The following is a 22,604-nucleotide window of genomic DNA, read 5'->3' as shown; positions in this document are numbered from 1 at the left end:
CACCTCTGAATTAAGGGGACCTTAATTAAATTCCTGTATTTCAAGCAGGTCACTATGAATGATATCACTCTCCTGAGGATAACACAGAGAGAGAAAGAACGGATGTTGCTTGAATGCCAGCAAAAACCGGGACCATATGCTGCCAGGCTTTGTTATGAAATGATACCAGAGTACTAGACAAATTGGAGGATTGGGCCAAAAAAAATCTGATGAGGTTCAACAAGGACAAGTGCAGAGTCCTGCACTTATGACGGAAGAATCCCATGCACCATGACAGACTAGGGACCGAATGGCTAGGCAGCAGTTCTGCAGAGAAGGACCTAGGGGTGACAGTGGACGAGAAGCTGGATATGAGTCAACAGTGTGCCCTTGTTGCCAAGAAGGCCAATGGCATTTTGGGGTGGATAAGTAGGGGCATTGCCAGCAGATCGAGGGACGTGATCGTTCCCCTCTATTCGACATTGGTGAGGCCTCATCTGGAGTAGTGTGTCCAGTTTTGGGCCCCACACTACAAGAAGGATGTGGAGAAATTGGAGAGAGTCCAGCGAAGGGCAACAAAAATGATTAGGGGTCTGGAACACATGACTTATGAGGACAGGCTGAGGGATCTGGGATTGTTTAGTCTACGGAAGAGAAGAATGAGGGGGGATTTGATAGCCGCTTTCAACTACCTGAAAGGTGGATCCAAAGAGGATGGATCTAAACTATTCTCAGTGATAGCAGATGACAGGACAAGGAGTAATGGTCTCAAGTTGCAGTGGGGGAGATTTAGGTTGGATATTAGGAAAAACTTTTTCACTAGGAGGGTGGTGAAACACTGGAATGGGTTCCCTAGGGAGGTGGTGGAATCCCCTTCCTTAGAAGTTTTTAAGGTCAGGCTTGACAAAGCCCTGGCTGGGATGATTTAATTGGGATTGGTCCTGCTCTGGGCAGGGGGTTGGACTAGATGACCTCCAGAGGTCCCTTCCAAATCTATGATTCTATGATTTTATTATTCTACTTGCTGCTGGCCTGGCGTGGTGAAGTGTCCTACCATGGAGGACGCAATAAGGCTGCTCTCCCCGGAAACCTTCTGCAAAGGCTTTCAGAGTACCTCCAGGAGAGCTTCATGGAGATGTCCCTGGAGGATTTCCGCTCCATCCCCAGACACGTTAACAGAGTTTTCCAGTAGCTGTACTGGCATTTCATCTTTTAGGCGGCAGTTCTGCCAGCACGAATTCCTCTCCCCATACAGCAATCAAATCCAGCACCTCCCGTTCGGTCCATGCTGGAGCTCGTCTGCGATTCTGGGACTGCATGGTCTCCTGTGCTGCTGGGCTCTGCGTGGTCACCTGTGCAGGGGAGCTCGCCACGCTGGCTAAACAGGAAATTGAAATTCAAAAGTTCCCGGGGCTCTTCCTGTGTACCTGGCCAGTGCATCTGAGTTGAAAGTGCTGTCCAGAGAGTCACAATGGAGCACTGTGGGATAGCTCCCGGAGGCCAATACCGTCGGATTGCGTCCTCGCTAACCCAAATTCGACCCAGCGATGTCGATTTCAGCGCTAATCCCCTCGCCGGGGAGGAGTACCGGAATCGATGTTAAGAGCCCTTTATGTCGACAGAAACGACTTCGTCGTGAGGACGGGTGCAGGCTTAAATCGAAATAACATGGCTAAATTCTAACTAAACTCGTAGTGTAGACCAGGGCTGAGAGTGTGTCCCAGACCCTGCCAGGTCTCACTTTGCTCGCTCCGGTCAGAACTTTGCTTAGCCAACAAGTGACTTTTTTCACCCTTTCTAAAAACTTTGTGATTTACAGGAAACCAGGGGAAGTTATTGGCAAGCTACCAAAACGGAAACTGAAACTGTGCTGTATAACTAACCTTGCAGAGTCACCGGCTTGAGACAGAGGAAAAATCGGAGGAAGTGCAGAGCAAAGCAGAGAGCTGGAGAACGCTGGCGACATAAGGTACAGGGCTGGCCTTTAGGGACATAGGAATTCTCACATATTGTGGGCACCCTGCAAGATGTGGGCCCCCAGGCAGGGTTTAGATGAGAACAACGACCCACCCCGTTCAGTCTCCTGTCTCTGACAGTGGCCAGTCCATGCTCCAGAGGAAGGTGCAAGAAGTGAGCAATTAATTATGGGATAACCTCTAGCCAGCGGCAGTGAGTTATATGGGCTCCTGGCTCCAGCAATGTTGGGGGCCAAGCTCCAGCAGTGTTTGAGGCCGGGTCTCCCCACCTGCTGCCCCCCGGCCTTCCCTTGCTGCCCCCACACACCTCCCCGGGCCCCGGGGGCAGAGTGTCCCTGCCTCTCCCCTGCAGCTCCATGCTGGCTCCCTGCATCAACTGCTGCCGCAGGGTCCTAGTGCCGCCCATCAGCTGCTGCCAGGGCAGACTGCCCCTGCCCCTGCTCTTTTCCCTCAGACTCTTCCCTTTTCTGGCAGGACCCTCCACCAGCACAGCGGGGCCCCCGCCTGCTGTCACCGCTCCTGCCCCACGCTGGGCAAGGGACAGCCCCGCCCCCCACCCCCAGTGAGGCTACAGTGAGGGGCAGCAGTAGGGGAGGAGGTGCGCGTGTGATGGCAGCCCCCCCGCCCCCACCACGGGGGAGGCGAGGGAGATTCCTGGACCTGAGAGGGGCCCTAGGAGCACGGGCAGTGACAGTGGTGGGGGCGAGTGTGCTGCCGGGGGGGAAGAGGGCTGGGGGGAGTCCTCCTCTCTGGCTCCAGTCCCGGGGCAGCCTGCCTGCACCCCAAACTCCTCATCCCCAGCCCTGCCCCACCCCAGAGCCCACACCCCCAGCTAGAGCCCTCACCCCCCCGCACCCTAACTCTCTGCCCCAGCCCTGAGCCCCCTCTCACACCTCAATCCCCTCATCCTCAGTCCCAGGCAGAGCCCTCATCCCCCCGCATCCTAACCCTCTGCCCTAGCCCTGAGACTCTCCAACACCCCATACCCCCCGGCCCCAGATAGAGTCCTCACCCCCCACACCTCTACTCTCACCCTGAGCCCCTCCCACACCCCAAACCCCCCATCCTCAGACTCACCCCATAGCCCTCACCCCTGCAATCCCTCCCTCTGCACCCCCTACCATCCCCAGACTGCCTCCCATAGCCTGCACCCTGCACCCCTCCTGCACCCCAATCCCCAGCCCAGCCCAAGGCCTGCACCCCAGACCTCCTCCCTCACCCAAACTCCCTCCCAGAGCCTCGGGCTGGTGGGGGGCACAGTTTGGGGCAGCAGAGTTTGGGCAGGGGCAGGTTCTGGGCACCACCAAAATTTCTACAAACCTGCCACCCCTGCCTCTAGCGTAAATTTCTTCCTAATCCCCAGCAAGGCAGTTAGAGGTTGGCTCATGCCTTGACATAGGAGGGTCTTGTCCCTTCCAAACTTTTGTTTTTAAAACCCCTGCTATTGTAACGCTGGAAGTTCTCATCATCCAGATAATTGTCCAGATCTTTTCTGAGTGCTGCTAAGCTCCTGGGGACAGATTTTCAAAGGTATTTAGATGCTTAAAGATGCAGATAGATGCATAGGGGGATTTTCAACAGCGCCGAGGGTTCTGATTGATCTCTGTGTGTTTTGCAATCTGTTTTTTGCCCACCTTTGTTTTTCCCTACTGCAGGGGTGGCAGGTTTGTAGAAATTTTGGTATTGCCCAGAACCTGCCCCTCCCCAAACACCACCCCCCACCTGTGCAAGGCTCTGGGAGGGAGTTTGGGTGGGGGAGGAGGTCTGGGGTGCAGGACCTGGGCTGGGGCAGGGGATTGGGGTGCAGGAGGAGTGCAGGGTGCAGGCTCTGGGAGGGAGTTTGGGGATGGGAGGTGCAGAGGGAGGGGGTGCAGGTTCTGGGAGGTAGTTTGGGGATGGGAGGGGGTGCAGGGGTGAGGGTTTTGGGGTGTCATAAATATAAAGGGAAGGGTAAACCCCTTTAAAATCCCTCCTGGCCAGAGGAAAAATCCTCTCACCTGTAAAGGGTTAAGAAGCTAAAGGTAACCTCGCTGGCACGTGACCAAAATGACCAATGAGGAGACAAGATACTTTCAAAAGCTGGGAGGAGGGAGAGAAACAAAGGGTCTGTGTCTGTCTGTACGCTGCTTTTCCGGGGACAGAACAGGAATGGAGTCTTAGAACTTTTAGTAAGTAATCTAGCTAGGTATGTGTTAGATTATGATTTCTTTAAATGGCTGAGAAAAGAGCTGTGCTGAATAGAATGACTATTCCTGTCTGTGTGTCTTTTTTGTAACTTAAGGTTTTGCCGAGAGGGATTCTCTATGTTTTGAATCTAATTACCCTGTAAGGTATTTACCATCCTGATTTTACAGAGGTGATTCCTTTACTTCTATTAAAAGTCTTCTTGTAGGAAAACTGAATGCTTTTTCATTGTTCTAAGATCCAAGGGTTTGGGTCTGTGGTCACCTATGCAAATTGGTGAGGATTTTTACCAAACCTTCCCCAGGAAGTGGGGTGCAAGGGTTGGGAGGATTTTTGGGGGAAAGACGTGTCCAAACTACATTTCCCAGTAAACCCAAATAAAGTTTGGTGGTGGCAGTGGAAATCCAAGGGTAAAATAATTTTGTACCTTGTGGAAGTTTTAACCTAAGCTGGTAAAAGTAAGCTTAGGAGGTTTTCATGCAGGTCCCCACATCTGTACCCTACAGTTCAGAGTGGGGAAGGAACTTTGACAGTGTGGATTGTACCCTCAGCAAGTTTGCAGATGACACGAAACTGGGAGGAGAGGTAGATACGCTGGAGGGTAGGGATAGGATACAGAGTGACCTAGACAAATTGGAGGATTGGTCCAAAAGAAATCTGATGAGGTTCAACAAGGACAAGTGCAGAGTCCTGCACTTAGGACGGAAGAATCCAATGCACCGCTACAGACTAGGGACCGAATGGCTAGGCAGCAGTTCTGCAGAAAAGGACCTAGGGGTTACAGTGGACGAGAAGTTGGATATGAGTCAACAGTGTGCCCTTGTTGCCAAGAAGGCCAATGGCATTTTGGGATGTATAAGTAGGGGCATTGCCAGCAGATCGAGGGACGTGATCGTTCCCCTCTATTCGACACTGGTGAGGCCTCATCTGGAGTACTGTGTCCAGTTTGGGCCCCACACTACAAGAAGGATGTGAAAAATTGGAAAGAGTCCAGCGGAGGGCAACAAAAATGATTAGGGGTCTGGAACACATGACTTACGAGGAGAGGCTGAGGGAACTGGGGAAGAGAAGAATGAGGGGGGATTTGATAGCTGCTTTCAACTACCTGAAAGGGGGTTCCAAAGAGGATGGATCTAGACTGTTCTCAGTGGTAGCAGAGGACAGAATGAGGAGTAATGGTCTCAAGTTGCAGTGGGGGAGATTTAGGGATTTAGGAGATTTTGCAGTGGGGTGGTGAAACACTGGAATGCGTTACCTAGGGAGGTGGTGGAATCTCCTTCCTTAGAAGTTTTTATGGTCAGGTTTGACAAAGCCCTGGCTGGGATGATTTAATTGGGGATCGGTCCTGCTTTGAGCAGGGGGTTGGACTAGATGACCTCCTGAGGTCCTTTCCAACCCTGATATTCTAGGATTCTATGATTCTATGATTCAGGGCCTCTGGGAAGGGGCAGGGGACAGGGTGGGTCAAGGGTGTTCAGTTTTCTGGAATTAGAAAATTGGCAACTTTACGGTTGTCCCATAAGTCCCACAGAGCCCTGCACCCAGCTGTGACGTCCGGCACACACAGCCCATCCCACACGTGGCTCGGTATATGAGTCCTAGGGCTTCCACTCTGAATTCAGCTTCTCTCCAGCTCCCTGCTTGCCATGTGGCTGCTGCTTCGGCTTCTCTGCAGTCTCTGGCTCACCATTCAGCCGTCGCTTCCAAAGAGAGCCTGGACAATTCCCAGTCTAGGACCTTTCCCCTCCCTGGCCGGGAATAAGGGGATGTGCCGTGGGGAGGGCACTGATGGGAGCTGTTGTCCTCTGCTTTGCTGATCCATCACAGAGCTCTCTGCTGGGTTCAGGGAGGCGAAGCAGGGAGCCCGGGGCCTTTCCTCTGCAGTTCAGGTGTGAGAAAATAGCTTTTCAAATTCAGTGTAGAAATCAGTGCTCACATGAGCTCAGCGGAGCAAAGCCAGGCCTGGGCCCAGGAGCAGGAGTGGTGGTGTTAAGGGGGCAGATGCTGGGCAGGCGGGTAGGGTGTGGGGCAGGCAGGGTTCGGGAACAGACGGGGGGTGGGTTCAGGAGCAGTCTGGGGAGATTAAACTGCCAGGAAGGGGTACCAGGGACAGGTTGCAAGGGCTAAGGGTGAGGTGTCAGATCTTGGTGCGGGACTGGCAGGGCTAAATGCGGGGAACAAGCAGCAGCTGAAAGAGCTACGGTTTGGGGGTGGGGGGGAGTGTCTTGTGTCCACAAGCCAGCTGTCAAGGCTGAGGATGGAGGCCTGGGGTCGGGACGGGGTGGGTCAGCAGGGCTGAGGGGGATCCAGGTTAAGGAGCAGCTCAAGGGAGACAAATATGGGGGGGCACCTAGTTCAGGAGCAGACTGGGGGACAAATTGTGGGGGCAGGTACAGAGGAAGGTTGGCAGAGCTGTGGGGGCCCTAAATTCAGGAGCAGGTTGGGGAATGAAATGTTTTTGGGGTGGGGCTGGGTTTAGGATCAGGTCAGGGGATAAACAGGGGGAGGCTCCAGGTTCAAGAGGACGTTGTGGGGGGGGCATATGGGGAGAGCTGGGTTCAGAAGCAGGTTGGGGGATAAATGTTGGGTGGGGGCTGGGTTTAAGGTCAGATCAGGAGGGAAAGGGGGGCGGGAGCTGCAGGACCAGAGTGGGACGGATCAATGTAAGGGGCCGGTGTTGGCGACAGGCCCAAGTTCAGGAATCTGGAGGGGTGAGACTAGGACTTGGTGGGCAAGGAGACTGGGTAACAACCTGCTACTGCTATCAGTTACTCAGTTCATAGATTCATAGATACTAAGGTCAGAAGGGACCATTATGATCATCTCGTCTGACCTCCTGCTCAATACAGGCCACAGAATCTCACCCACCCACTCCTGCGAAAAACCTCTCACCTATGTCTGAGCTATTGAAGTCCTCAAATCGTGGTTTAAAGACTTCAAGGAGCAGAGAACCCTACAGCAAGTGACCCGTGCCCCATGCTACAGAGGAAGGCAAAAAACCTCCAGGGCCTCTTCCAATCTGCCCTGGAGGAAAATTCCTTCCCGACCCCAAATATGATTCTATGATAAGGGGACGGCAGCTGAAAGTGCTGCTCAGCCCAGTCTATTGAGACCAGGGGCACGTAAGGGTGAGAGCTTGAAAGTGCTGCTTAACCCATCCCGGTGAGTACAGGGACATATAAGGGGATCAGTTGAGAGTGTTGATTAGAATCATAGAAGATCAGGGTTGGAAGGGACCTCAGGAGGTCATCTAGTCCCACCCCCTGCTCAAAGTAGGACCAATCCCAACTGAATCATCCCAGCCAGGGCTTTGTCAAGCCGGGCCTTAAAAACCTCTAAGGAAGGAGATTCCACCACCTCCCTAGGTAACGCATTCCAGTGTTTCACCACCCTCCTAGTGAAAAAGTTTTTCCTAATATCCAACCTAAACCTCCCCCACTGCAACTTGAGACCTTGTTCTGTCATCTGCTACCACTGAGAACAGTCTAGATCCATCCTCTTTGGAACCCCCTTTCAGGTAGTTGAAAGCAGCTATCAAATCCCCCCTCATTCTTCTCTTCTGCAGACTAAACAATCCCAGCTCCCTCAGCCTCTCCTCATAACTCATGTGTTCCAGTCCCCTAATCCTTTTTGTTGCCCTCCGATGGACTCTTTCCAATTTTTCCACATCCTTCCTGTAGTGTGGGACCCAAAACTGGACACAGTACTCCAGATGAAGTCTCACCAATGTTGAATAGAGGGGAACGATCACGTCCCTCGATCTGCTGGCAATGCCCCTACTTATACATCCCAAAATGCCATTGGCTTTCTTGGCAACAAGGGCACACAGTGGACGAGAAGCTGGATATGAGTCAACAATAACCCCTAGGTCCTTTTCTGCAGAACTGCTGCCTAGCCATTCGGTCCCTAGTCTGTAGCGGTGCATTGGATTCTTCCGTCCTAAGTGCAGGACTCTGCACTTGTCCTTGTTGAACCTCATCAGATTTCTTTTGGCCCAATCCTCTAATTTGTCTAGGGCCCTCTGTATCCTATCCCTACCCTCCAACGTATCTACCCCTCCTCCCAGTTTGGTGTCATCTGCAAACTTGCGAAGGGTGCAATCCACACCCTCCTCCAGATCATTTATGAAGATATTGAACAAAACCGGCCTGAGGACCAACCCTTGGGGCACTCCACTTGATACCGGCTGCCAACTAGACATGGAGCCATTGATCACTACCTGTTGAGCCTGACAATCTAGCCACCTTTCTATCCACTTTATAGTCCATTCATCCTGCCCATACTTCTTTAACTTGCTGGCAAGAATACTGTGGGAGACCGTGTCAAAAGCTTTGCTAAAGTCAAGGAACAACACATCCACTGCTTTCCCCTCATCCACAGAACCAGTTATCTCGTCATAGAAGGTAATTAGATTAGTCAGGCATGACTTGCCCTTGGTGAATCCATGCTGACTGTTCCTGGTCACTTTCCTCTCCTCTAAGAGGTTCAGGATTGATTCCTTGAGGACCTGCTCCATGATTTTTCGAGGAACTGAGGTGAGGTTGACCGGTCTGTAGTTCCCTGGATTCTCCTTCTTCCCTTTTTTAAACATGGGCACTATATTTGCCTTTTCCCAATCATCCAGGACCTCTCCCGTTCGCCGTGAGTTTTCAAAGATAATGGCCAATGGCTCTGCAATCACATCTGCCAACTCCTTTAGCGCTCTCGGATGCAGCACATCGGCCCCATGGACTTGTGCTTGTCCAGCTTTTCTAAATAGTCCCGAACCACTTCTTTCTCCACAGAGGGCTGGTCACCTCCTCCCCATGCTGTGCTGCCCAGTCCAGCAGTCTGGAAGCTAACCTTGTTTGTGAAGACAGAGGCAAAAAAAGCATTGAGTACATTAGCTTTTTCCACATCCTCTGTCACTAGGTTCCTCCCTCATTCAGTAAGGGGCCCACACTTTCCTTGGCTTTCTTCTTGTTGCCAACATACCTGAAGAAACCCTTCTTGTTACTCTTAACATCTCTTGCTAGCTGCAACTCCAGGTTTGACCCGGTTCGCTTAGACTTACCTCAAGTGGCAGAATTCTGTGCAGTGGATCTAAAGTTTCAACCCTGCTGATCATCTTGTGGTTGTCAGTATGATGCCACATGATGCAACTTCTGGTTTTTCAGTTTCCTTTTTTAAAAATTTAGGAAATCTGGCCCTGGATGGCAGTAGATCAGCGCTGATGAGCAGCCCTATAACAGAGAACAACGCCTGTGCACTGGAAATAAAATCTGGTTAACAAAGCAGATTTCAAGCTTCCAAGGAGTGTCTGGTGATTGCGCTGGCCGGAGCTGGAGGGTGAAGCACAGCAAAGTCACCTCGGTAGGAACCCTGGGAGGCATTGTGAAACACCTCCCAGAGCGCCTCCCCGGGCAGTGGGAACCCAGCTCCTCTGCTCTGTTAGAGAGTTCAGTGTGGGCTCTCCTTCATGGTTGAGGAGTCTTGCTGGCAGGGGTGGGCCCACGGCCCTTACCCTCCCCACCCCCTACTGCTGTGAGCATCGCTAGCTCCCTGTGCAGTCATTATTTTCAAGTGAGTGCAAGGACTGCAGTTGTGACTGGCTCCTTCCTGCACGAGCACGCGGGGAGGGAAGGCTCCTCGCACCATCCATACTTGGGGCAGCTAGATACCCATGTCATTTTAAAGCAACCATTTTCTCCTAGGAGCAGTTTGTACTGGTGAGCTTGCTTGTGCCAGTCTGATTTAAGTAATCCTTAACAGTTGTGGACCCAACCCTATAAGATATTCAGTGCCTGCTGGGAGGTCCTGAGGGCTGTGTCCTGCTGAAGTAAGGCAGCAGTGGGGTAGGAGACAAGGAGGCGAGAGGCAGGATTTGGTCCTGCTTTTGAGCCTTGACAGAAACAGAACCTGGTTCTATGATTTTCTGCACCTGCAGAAGAAGCTACCGCTGTCAAAAGCTGCCTTAGCCCTTCAACAAACTCTGGTTCCAGGTGCTCAGATAATGACTTGCAGCCATTGAGTGCTCTGACTTTTTTAAAAACGTAGGCAGAGAACGTACTGTTTAACATAATTTAATTTAAAACTCTGTTTAATATCTTGCAGTAAGTTTAGGCCTTAACATATATTGTAATACTTTCAAATATAATTTCAAGTTGGTTTATTTTTAAAAAGAAAAATATATTTAAACAAAAAAATCCTTAATTTTATTTTATTTTTAAGTCATAATTTTTTATCCACCCTGGCTGTGGCAAAGTGTCACAGAGCAGCTCAGTGATACTCAGTCCGCGGCTTGCGAGCCACATGTGGCTATTTGAAGCATAGCCTGCGGCTCTTCAAGGCTCCCTCCGAGAGCACCGCGAACAGCTGATTCGTGGCACTCCTGGAGGGAGCAGGGCCGGATTAATGCAGGGGCTTTAGGGGCTGCAGGCCAGGGCCCTGGGCTAAGGGGGGCCAGCAAAAAGCTCTCCGGGCTGCCAAAAGTCCAGATCTTTTTGCGGGGGCCCCCTTAACCCAGGACTACAGCCACTAAAGTCCCTGCATTAATCCAGCTGGCAGGGCGCTGGAGGTGGATCCGCGTGCTGCTGTTTCTCCTAGGGTGACTAGACAGCAAGTGTGAAAAATTGGGATGGGGTGGGGGGTAATAGGAGCCTATATTAGAAAAAGACCCAAAAATTGGGACTGTCCCTATAAAATTGGGACATCTGGTCACCCTAATTCCTCCCCCCACCCCCCCGCTGGCCTGGAGCTGCACGACAATCAGGGGAAGCTCTGATGCTCCATCTGCGCACTGTCCTCGCTTGTTGGCACTGCCCCCGCAGAGCCCATCGGCTGGGAATTGCAGCCAATGGGAACTGCGGGGGTGGTGCCTGCAGGCAAGGGCAGCGCGTGGAGCCACCTGCCCCCCCCCCCATGCACTGACTGCTTCCAGGAGTGGCGGGGGGCCAGAGCAGGCAGGGAGCCTGTCTCAGCCCTGCTGCGCCACCAAACGAGAGCTGCCCAAGGCAAGCACGCTGCATCCCAAGCCCCTGCCCCAGCCCTGAGCCCCATCTTGCACCCTAACTCCTGCCCAGACCCTGCACCCCAACCTCCTGCCCCAGCCCTGAGCCCCCTCCCACACTCCAAACCCCTTGGCCTCAGCCTGGAGCCCCCTCCCGCACTCCAAAACCCTCATCCCCAAGAGCCCCCCCCAGTTGGAGCCCTCACTCCTCCCACACCCCAACCCTCTGCCCCAGCCTAGAGCCCCCTCCTGCATTCTGAACCCCTCATGGAATAAATATGCTAGCTGAACTTAGTTTTTGTTTTATTTGAAAATTTGGTTATATTTATAGTTATATATTTAATATTATTGTATGCGTGCGTTTGGTGGGGTGGTGCGCAGGGCATACAGAAGTCATGTGGCTCTTTTGGTTAATGGTGGTTGCAAATGTGGCTCCCGAATCACATAACTGTGAATACCACTGGTGTAGCCCATTGTATATTATATAAGGCCGGGAGTGAAGCTGGCGGAGGGAGGGAGGGAGGGAGGGCCATCTTCATCGGAGTGTGATATTATTTTTCTACTCCATTTCACAGCCATGTCTACGGGAAAGGAAAAACCCAAGAATTCAGCACAGGGAGATGCTGCCAAGGATGAACTAGCCAAGAGACTGGAAGCAGTGGGTCTGAGTGCAGAGTACTGGCTGCCTAAACTGCACAAACAACTTGGAGTTACCTCTATCCAAGCCTTGAAACACCTGCGATATGAAGACTTCCTAAAGTTAGACATACAGCACACATGGGAAAAGCAGGCCCTCCAAGAGCTACTTAAGACAGACAGCAAGGCAACAATGACACAGCTGCAGGAGCAGCGCTTGGAGATGCTAAAGAAGAGGCAGGAGCAGGCTAAGTCGGCGCTGAAGGAGCTAAAAGAAATGCAGGAGAAAGGCAGGAGCCGCCCTGAGGAAGCTGTGAGAAAGAAAGAGGAGGAGCTGCGGATAGCTATGGACATAGCCCCACAGTACTGGGCACCATCTGAGAAGCCTTTGAAGGAAGTGATAGAGAATGTACACAAACAATTAGACCTCCTGGAGGAGACGGTGTCCCAGAGTGAGAATCTCCCTGACAAGGACCTTTTGAGATGGGCATCAGGAGGGCTGGCCCTGCAGGGCATTTACAAAACCAACAAGCTTGCAGAGATGGTGGAGAAGCGAGAGCAGCTCATAGACATCCCAGAAGGGTTCGAGCTCCTTGGTCCACAGCAAGGGCCGTTGTTTGAGAAGAAGGAGTTTTCATCTGCCGAAGCAGAATCCACATTCACAAAGGCCATGGAAAATCTGGGCTTCAACATTAGCACCGCAGCCGAAGGTGGGTTTGGGGGGTTTAGTGCTGAAACCAGCTCAGATTATGGGAAATCTGAAGAATCCAAAAAAAACCACAGGTCCCGCTCTGAACACACCTACATTTGTACCACCAAGTACCGCTACGTCCCACTGGCCTCATGCCACTTCCCCAAGGCTTGGCTTCGACTTTCCAGTGCAGCGCTGCAAGAGTTAAAAGAGATCGAGCAGCTTTTGAGTCACACCCCAGAGCCGGACAAGCTCAACATGCTGAAGAGCAGGGGCGGGAGATTCTTCAGCCGATTCGGGTCTCATGTAAACCAGGGCCCCCTTCAGTTGGGTGGGATATTCTGGTGGAAAGCGTCTTCTGAGGGATTCCAGGCAGAGCAGCTGGACGAGGTGAAGAAACGAACATCTGATGAACTCAGCAATTATGTTGGGGGCAGCTATAGTGGCTTTGGTTGGAGCGTTGCCGCTGGTGTTACTGCATCAAAATCAGGTTCTGAAGCCTCATTTCAGGGCACAGATAGAAAACCAATGCAAACAGAGATTCAGCTGTTTGTGACCCAGACAGGCGGCCCACCTGGAGTGGATTCATTCACAGCATGGAAATCTGGGCTACTGGCCAGTAACAAAACCTGGTCTGTTATTGACAGAGGCTCTCAGCTGATTCCAGTGTGGGACATAATCCTGTCCAATCACAGACAAGATTTTAAAGATGTTTCTCAAATGAGGAGCAGCCTCACAAGGGCCTATGAAGCCCTAACAAAGCGAAGTGCAAGTACATTGGTTGGGGAGGAGTTAGCCAGTGCAATGGATGAGGCCAGATCGTTCTTAGAGGACATGAAGTCCTGGGAAGTCACTGGGGATGAAAAACAGCTGGTGACACTGATGAACTTCAAACAGAAGCTGAATGAAAAAACAAGAAACCCTAATGTATGGATCAACATTTGCCTATCAGACAAGGTGCTTCAAGATTTCCTGGAAAAAACAGTTTCACGGTGCAAAGATTTATCTGCCCCAAATGAGAAGTACATCAAATCTTTGCTGCACTGCCTTCTGGGTCCTTCTATCTATTCAGTTAAGAACTTCCCCAAATCTTCTTTCATTATGCAATGGATTTTCCAGTCAGCAGAAGAACAAGCAGGACAGATCTGCAGCTCAGATCTTACAGATTTCATTAAAGTTTTACAACAAATGGAAAGTGACATCAGGGAAGCTACCACTGCCTCGATGAATTCTCCAGCAGCAGAGCATGAAGCACAAAGAAAAGCTACTCTGATTCTCAGTTTATCCTTCCATTCATTACTGCAGGCTCTGAGACAGAGAGCTGAGACAGAGACTCAGCTGTTATTACTCTCAGTCGCAGCCAGCGCAGGATACCGTGTGGACAGTCACACTTTTCAGAATCTCCTCGGGTGCTCAGAAATTAACTTCATGTTAAAGGAAATGCAAAGGGCACATGAGAGATATTGGACTCTTAGGGGTCAGGATGTTTCCAGAGCTCAGGCTTTCCTGTTGTTGACAGGTCTGACAGTAGCAGCTAAATATAAAGTTATGGCCCCTGAAGAGAAGAAGAAATGTTTGACTTTTATTAAAGATCACATGGGCAACTCGCTGTCACAGAAAGTTACTTTTGTCCTTACAAAGCACAGGGCACTCACTGACTGGAAGGCACTGGAAAGAGACTTGAATTCCCTTGTAAATGGAAATTTTGAAGCCACAAATGATGATCAGCTGAAAGAGTATATAAAGAAAGATCTAGGAAATGTTTTTCAAGAAATCAAGCAGGTAAATTCATCAATGTCAACATCCAAAGAAGTGCAATCCAGAGACACTAAGACATATGGATTTCCCCAAAACTCAGGGTTTCGAAAATTAATTCAGCGACTTAAACTTGAAAATTACTATCCAAATACAATGGGGATGGCAGACTTCCAGAAAATTCACGAAACATCTTTACATGCCAGGCACCCCCGCAATGAAAGTGAGCTGCCATTTTATTTTTTGGATAAGCTCTTGATGATGGACTATAGGGTAAGATATTTGATTTGCAACGATGACAGTAAAACAAAACAAGGTATAGCCAATACACTGACCACCAGCGATGGTGTGAATGAACCCACAGATAATGTAGATGACATTTTTAATGATGATGAGCAGGAATCTAATGAATCTGCTGAAAGTAATGAGGGTCAGGTGCATCCTATGGACATACAGATGGCAATTTTTCACTGTGCAGATGATTTCATGAGGCAATATATTTCAACAAAGCTTTCTTTATGTCAATTTGCACTTCCACTTTTGGTGCCAAATCCCTGCACTTTACAAATAGAATTCCCTCTTTTGTCCTTTGCCCAAGTTAACAAGAAATGGCAGAGTCACAAGAAATTTCAAAACAGGACTGGGATTAGGAAATGTACAGATAAATTGATTTATCAAGCAGATCTACCAGTGGTGTCCTTCATAAGATTTGGTGCATCTTCTTTTTCTAAATCTCAGCTCTTAAATACACTGTTGAGTAAGCAAAAGCATAATATTTTTTTCCATCGTCACTGTAGAAACAGTAGTAAAAACTGCCTCTTGATGGAAGGTGTTGTAGAAATCGCCTGGTATTGTCCAGGTAGAGATGATGATAGTTTTGACAATTGCATTGCCTTCACTAATCTTCACGGAGATGCAAGAGAACATAAGCAACAAATCAAATTTTTACAGAAAATAGCTTCTGTCAATGTAGTGCTTTTGTCAGATACTGATCGGAATGAAACGGGCACAAAGCTTTTACAAGACCTTCTAAAATCCCCCAAACCTATCATCTTTCTCTGTATTGACAAAGAGAGAATAACAGTTAATAAGTATGAAAAGCGAGTAAAAATAGCTGTTAAGAACCAGAATGAGGCAAAATTAATGGAGGAACTGACCACTGCAATTAAATGTGCTGTAGAAACTTCAAATATTTCTTGTAGTCTTGGTAAATGTGCAGACATTGCTCAAAAGCATGGATTCCTTATTGACGAAGACAAAAGAGAGTGCATGGAAGGCAAAGAACTGGCACAAAAAGTAATGGGTTTTCTGAAACAGACAAATATTTTAGATATTAAGGACAAATTATTACCTCTCCAAGGAGAGTTGTGGCACAAGTGGTGTAAAAAGGATAGAGAACGTACCCGTTTGCAGGACAATGAGAACATGGGCATTGAACAATACCTAAGCCAAATAAAATCAGAAAAGCATGCACTGCGACAGGATCAGTTACAGAGAGCGTTCCCCCTGAATGAGCTAATGACGTCAGTGCTTTCAGCTCTGACTTTACCTTCCCACAAAACCAAAATGTACTTTTTACAGTGGCTGAAAATATTTATAGCTGATCTGCCTGCTGATCAGCTTCCAGAGCTTCACCAAAAATACCATGATTTATGGTCACAAAACCAAAGAGGAGGAAATAATGACTTGCAAAAACAATTAGAAAAATTATCACATAAAATAAATGAATCGACTTTTGGTCTCGAGCATCTTTTGAGAGAGGTGGGTCAGATTTATGAAGCTTTGGATGCACACCCTGAACAGAATAAATGCTATCATGAACTACCAAAAATTGTAGCTGATTTGATGGTTGAAGGGTATCCTATCGAGCTGCTGGATGGTGATACTTCTTATGTGCCATTGAAGTGGGTTGGAGCCATCTTTGACAAGTTAATTGAGAAATTAGGAGACCAAAAGGTGTTTGTTCTTTCTGTACTTGGCATCCAGAGCACTGGAAAATCAACACTGCTAAATGCCATGTTTGGACTTCAGTTTAATGTCAGTGCAGGGAGGTGCACAAGGGGAGCATTTATGCAACTAGTTAAGGTGGATGATGAGCTCAGAAAAGAGCTGAAGTTTGACTTTATGGTGGTTATTGACACTGAAGGGCTGCGGGCAATACAGCTAGAAAACAGATCAGCACTCAGCCATGATAACGAGCTAGCCACTTTTGTCATTGGTCTTGGCAACACAACTTTGATCAATATTTTTGGAGAGAACCCTTCTGAAATGCAAGATATCCTACAGATCGCTGTCCAGGCATTTCTGAGGATGAAACAAGTAAATCTCTCCCCAAGCTGTTTGTTTGTGCATCAAAATGTTGGAGACATAACTGCAAATGAAAAGAATATGGAAGGACGAAGACGCCTTCAGGAAAAATTAGATGAAATGGCAGTTACTGCAGCCCAGCAAGAGTCCAATGATGTTACCTGCTTTAATGACGTTATCCAATTTGATGTGAACACCCACATTCATTACTTTCCTCATCTCTGGGAAGGAGACCCACCGATGGCAGCTCCAAACCCCAGTTACAGCCAAAGAGTGCAGGAATTAAAGAGGGAAATTCTCATGGCTGCCAAAGAAAAATCTGAACATAGCTTTCTAAAACTGTCAGAATTAAAAACACGCACTCAGGACCTGTGGGAGGCTTTGTTAAATGAGAATTTTGTATTCAGCTTTAAAAATACACAGGAGATTGTTGTATACAGCAGACTGGAAAACAACTATAACAAATGGACCTGGGAACTGAGACGTTTCGTGCTTAATCTGCAGAACAAGCTGAACATCCAAATTCAGAATGGGAAAATCTCCAAAATAGATAGAGTAGATCTTGAAAAAAGAGTTCGAGAAAAATATGATGCCACTGAAAAGGACCTTGAAAGGTATTTTAGGGAAGACAAGGACTGTAACATACTGATTCAATGGGAAAAAAATATTAAAACAAAAATGAACTTTTTCAGACAAGAACTGATTGACAAACTGTGTCAAAAGGGTCAAGAACTTATCAATCGAAAGAATTGTCAAAGTAGTTTTGACCAAAGGAAATCAACTTATAAAGAAGACTTGCTTAGAAAAAGCAAGGAGTTGGCCCGACATGTCAGAGATAAGGAATTGAGTGACAGGGAACTTAGAGATAGCTTTATCAGAATGTGGAATGAATGGGTTACTGAGGTGTCCTCTGCTGCCCCTCGTGTTGAGGAGCCCAATTTTAATGCTGATATGCAGATTTTCCTTTTCAATCATTTTAGATTAGAACACAATATAAGCAACAGGATTATAACATCCTCTGAATGGACTGTTTTTCCTCTGAACCCTTCTGAGCACCTCTCAATGAAGAGACAATGGCATATGCTGCGGAAGAAGACTACTAAAGAATGTGATGTTGAGAATTTAAAGACAAGGACAGCACACCTAGAGCAGCATATCTATGAATACATTGAGAACAAAGCGAGAGAGATAATGAATTACAGTTCCAGTTACTTTCATGAAATAGTGGAGTTAATAAGCAGAAAGTTGGAATCTGATTCAGAGGATGACAATTTTACATTAACACCCTCATACAAAGTGGATGTATCTCTATATTTATGCCAAATGGCCACAAGAAAGTTGAGAGAGACATTCAAAGCATTCCAGAAATCAGATGATCCAGTCCGGTATCTTGAAAGTAAGAGAGAGGAATTCTTTAGCTCTTTTAAAATTGCCTGCCAAGGAGCAGCATCCATCACAACTTTTGCTGATATTTTGTGCAGCAATCTTAAATCTGCTATCTGCCATGCAGTCTATGACAAGACTGCCATTGACATAGCAAATGAGATGAGGTCTCACTATCCAGCCTTCAATGGCAATCGAACCAGACTGGAATTGTTCATGCTGGATTGTCTTTTAAAGCAGGAAAATTTTGAAAAATACCAGGAGTTTATTTATAACCCAAGTTACTATATGGAGGATTTTATCAGACGAGAAGTTGATAGGTATTGTTTAGACAAAAAAAATCCAAAATTAAAAAATTTCTTAAATTTAAATCTTGATTCTCTCCAGACTCTTGTTCTTTTGGCAATTGATGAATCAACTAAAGTTGTTAAAGATAAACATGGCAACGTAGCCTCATGGTTGGATGAATTTTGTACCAGGCTTGGAGATGACATGTACCTTCCCAGAAGCAATCTGACAAGCATTGAACATCAAGAGACAAAAGACATACAATTTCTTAAGGAAGAGGTGAGTAAGTCACTGATCCCTGCCTTAGAACAGCTGAAACAAACAGTCTCCGAGATTGATACGGATCCGTTTGTCACAAAACCCCATCAACTCCTATTTGAGCAGCTCAGTGGGTGTTTGAAGCAATGTCCCTTTTGCAAGGCTGTCTGCACGAACACAATTCCTGGTCATGATGGAGATCACAGCACTTCTTGTCATCGTCCTCAGGCCCTGGCTGGCATCCAGTGGGAAGGAACAAATCATCTGGTCACTGACATTTGTACCAGCCTTGTAGCAAGTGACTGCAAGATAGTGCTTGATGGAAAAACAATTCTGTGCAAAAATTATCGAGAAGTAGGACCTGACTATGCAAATTGGGACATCAAACCAGGTACCTCACAACTGTCTTATTGGAAATGGTTTGTCAGTCATTTCAGATCTGACTTAGAAAAAATCCATAATGGAAAATTTGAAGGCAAGGGGGCAATCCCGACTGATTGGAATGACTTAAACAAGGACAAAGTATTTGATGAGATGTTGTTAATGCTGACCATCTTTGATGGAAGAATCAATCGGATGTGAGAAATTTATGTTTTGAAAAGGATACTGAAAAATATTTGCAATGAATATTGCTTGAATAGCTTTAAGAAGGAACTTTTTCTATCAAAAATAAAGTGAAGTGTGTTGGAGGGTTTGTCATATTTTACTTAAAAAAAAACCCAACAGTATTTTTTGTAGGGCTCAAGGGAGAAGTTGCCGTGAAACTTTCCAAAAGAAACTTCCTTCTTCATAAAAGAAATCACCAGTTCCATCATGCTTTGTTCCACTTGGAGAAGCCATTCCTGAAAATTAATTCAAAGGCAGTGGGTCGTCTTTGGTAGCAACAATTGCAAGAACACAGAGAGTTCAACAGCAGTAAAGGACTCTCGGGTTACGTGGCAAGGACACTTAAACTGAGGACAATACCAAATTGATAAGGTCTTTATTAAAATGAATGAAAGAACAACAAATGCTATGAAACACAGAGTTACAAAGCAATAACACAACTCTGTGACTCCTGATGGTAACATCTCTATTATAGAGAACTACTTGGCCTAACATGCTCACACCCTTCCCCGAAGGCCTGGTAGTAGGAGACGGAGGACCAGCCTTGCGCCTGGCATGCCCGACGAATTTGATGGTCCAGGCTTCCCCAGTTGGTAGGGATTTCATTCGAGTGTTCAGTAGCTAGGCTGTATTGCAAAGCTGAGCTAATAGCTTGATAAAAGATAGGAAAAGCAGGGCGAATGAATGACCCTCTTGCACGGTTGTTGACCCCTTTTATAGGTCCTGGTACTGCTTTATCCAGGCCCAACCTACCATGCCCAAATCTTATTTCCTCACCCTAATAGATCTTCAGGTACACTTACTCTATAGGCTAGCATATTATGACACATATTCATATGTATTAATATTGATTATCTCACTCCTGAAACGGTTACCTTTGGCCTCACTTGTGACTTCCATGTTCTGTGGTGTACCCTGAGGTTACTCGTCTGTTCAAGACATATGATAAACATATTCAGTTCTTTGTTCGGTTCTGCATTCAGTTCCCCAAAGTCAAGAGGGGAAACCAGTAGGCCATTTATCTATGCCAAAGGTTACAAATACCCATATTAACTTGCTCGAGCTAATCATATAGAATACAGGCCTCCAGGTTCCTTGCATTACAGCCAACTATTATGGATAACCATGGATAACTCTTATGAGTAATATATACTGGAATTTATAAACAACCCCTGAAAGTATGATTCAGCAATAGTAAGATATGATAACAAAATAGTATGAATCAACCCAATGAAGAAAACATTATGTAATATAGCAGGCTGGCAAACTGATCTTATGGGCTACAGTGTGAACAGACAGGAGAGGTTATTCTCACAGTGAAGCAGTGTAAAAAGCACCCCAGGTTGGAGAACTAAGGGGACACAGCTGTTCAACAGTCCAGATTGTACCCTGGGTAATGTCACATGCACATTGAGACCAGGTCTGAAAATTTAGACCTAGTTGTCTCATCCAAGTTAAAATGGTTATATGAGAGAGAGAGAGAGAAAGATGAGAAGAGAAGAGAAGAAGAAGAAGAAAAGAACAATACCCCAAGAGACAGACTTTTGCACAATGATTTCAGAGAGTTCATGCCCTACTGTGCTATACCTGAAAAGCAAACTGAGAAGCAACTTTAACTTTGGACCTGGACCAAATCAGCCTGGCCAACAGTCAAAGAAAACAAGACCTGATCAGCCTCAAGGGAGAAGAGGAGGAAATGCAAGAGTCCAGGTGTCAGCCCTCATTCACAGGCCACTCATCTTAGTGCAGAGTGTGATGCTTTAAAAATGATCTCAAATAGCTTTTCTTTTTCTAACTGTTAATTCTGTATTAAGATTTTACTGCAATACATTATGTCATTTATAAGGAATAAACAATTTTTTCTGCAAACACAGTGCTACCTACCATTACCTCATGAATGCAATGATGCATACCTATAAGAGATCAGCAAATACATGCATGTTCAAAATATTTTAAGAGATGTTGCCTGCTTTTCTTTAAAACAGGCGAGTCCACTGTGGGCTCCAGGGGTGCCATCTGGGGAGGCTGGGAGGGGTTCCTCCCCCCATCCCCGGGTTTCATACCGGAGATCTGCTCCCAGTGCATACCCTAGACCCAGACGGAGCTCTTAACTGCAACACAGCTTGAGTGTGATCTGTGATGACTTCTGCACTGCTCCCAGCTTCCACCCTTGGGGCAGGGAGTTTGTTTGTAAACAGAGGCAAGGGGATTAAGCTAACCAAAGGCTTGTAATTAAATTAAGGATCAGTAGATGATCCTGAAAGCATTGCCAGGCACTCCAGTTAAAAGATAAGGAAACAAAGGGTAGGAATAAACGGTCAGTTTTCACAATGAAGAGAGGTAAATAGTGGTGTCCCCCAGGAGTCTGTACTGGGACTAGTAGAGTTCAACATATTCACAAAGGAACTGGAAAAGGGGGTAAACAGTGAGGTTTACTCCCTCTGAAGCACCTGGCATTGGCCACTGTTGGAAGACAGGATACTGGGCTAAATGGACCATTGGTCTTATCCAATATGGCCATTCTGATGTTCTTATATATAACCCAAATGTATCTGCCCCCACTGTAACCCACTAGACCCCACTCCTCTCCCAGAGCAGAGCTAGAACCCAGCAGTCCTGATGGGGTCTCTCTTTCTCCACAGAGTTAACAAAGTAAGAATATATATTAAAGTTTTAAACCTAACCAGGGTCCCTTAAATGACTTGCCACAATGGCAGAACATGTTAGTATTAGAGCTGAGTGGGTCTAAAATTTTACTTAATTTTCCTTTCTTTTATATAGGAATTAGATACCGTGCTCCTGTCAGATAATTGCTAAGTTATCTGCCAAAAACCTGGAGTTTTCAGGTGCCTAAGTAGTCCTTGGTATCACGGTTAAAGTTGCCTCCCCTACCAAAATCTGAAATGGTGCCCCTTGTTACCTAAATTAAGTCACAGTTTTCTATAAGGTCCATCACAGCCTGTCCACTCTGGCAATATGCATTTCTTCACTAACATAACTAGGAGCAGTGCAATGCAGTATGGTGTATAGTCTGGTTTTCACTTTTCGCATGTTTCATTTTGCTTGTATCACCCAGGGTGTAGTCACAGTGACTTTGCAATCTCTGATTCAAACATGGTGCCCATGTTTGTTTATTTTTCTTTTTAAAATGATTAAATATTGCTCAGTGATTCAATTAAAGTGCATTAACAGTCTCCACAGCACAAAACCAGGGCCAAATGAGTTATCCTTGTGGGTCCTCCTCCAGCTGTCTGAAACCCACCCAGGTATCTCACAACGTAAATATGTCACAATGCAATATGGAGCTTGTCTAACAGTACCACAGCGTCACTATACTGTACCTCAGCACAAACCCAACGCACCTTCTGGCTCCCTGCTGTTCCACTATGTGTGAGCACACAGCCTCATGAATTTCCCTGGCCACCAGGAACCCTTTTCCCCGGATTGCCCGAGCGGATGCCATAGCACGGCAAGCCTGGAGCCCGTTCATCTCACCGCAGCCGTTAAGACATTTTAACCACCTCGCGCATTATCGTGCAGTTTGTGCAGAACC

At 47.2% G+C, this 22,604-nt stretch overlaps 1 protein-coding gene across 5 annotated transcripts in view; it reads left to right on the top strand.

Annotated features, from left to right (window-relative positions):
* LOC102942228 (interferon-induced very large GTPase 1) overlaps positions 1–20,920 on the top strand; it is a 36,582-nt gene extending 15,662 nt beyond the window's left edge. Inside the window, exons 2-4 of one of the 5 annotated variants that reach the window (XM_037893740.2) lie at positions 1,870–1,948; positions 9,317–9,491; positions 11,703–20,920. In XM_037893740.2, the coding sequence (XP_037749668.1) occupies positions 11,705–19,027 (7,323 nt within the window). In that variant the 5' untranslated portion in view covers positions 1,870–1,948; positions 9,317–9,491; positions 11,703–11,704 and the 3' untranslated portion in view covers positions 19,028–20,920. Of the gene's footprint in view, positions 1–1,798; positions 1,949–9,316; positions 9,492–11,702 lie in introns of all 5 variants that reach the window. The other 4 variants (XM_037893739.2, XM_037893738.2, XM_037893737.2 and 1 more) reach the window with 4 other exon arrangements.
* Positions 20,921–22,604: the final 1,684 nt, after the last annotated feature.

This window comes from Chelonia mydas, chromosome 3 (assembly GCF_015237465.2).
Source record: "Chelonia mydas isolate rCheMyd1 chromosome 3, rCheMyd1.pri.v2, whole genome shotgun sequence".
Taxonomy (NCBI): domain Eukaryota; kingdom Metazoa; phylum Chordata; order Testudines; family Cheloniidae; genus Chelonia; species Chelonia mydas.
This window is presented reverse-complemented; position numbering and strand designations above follow the sequence as displayed.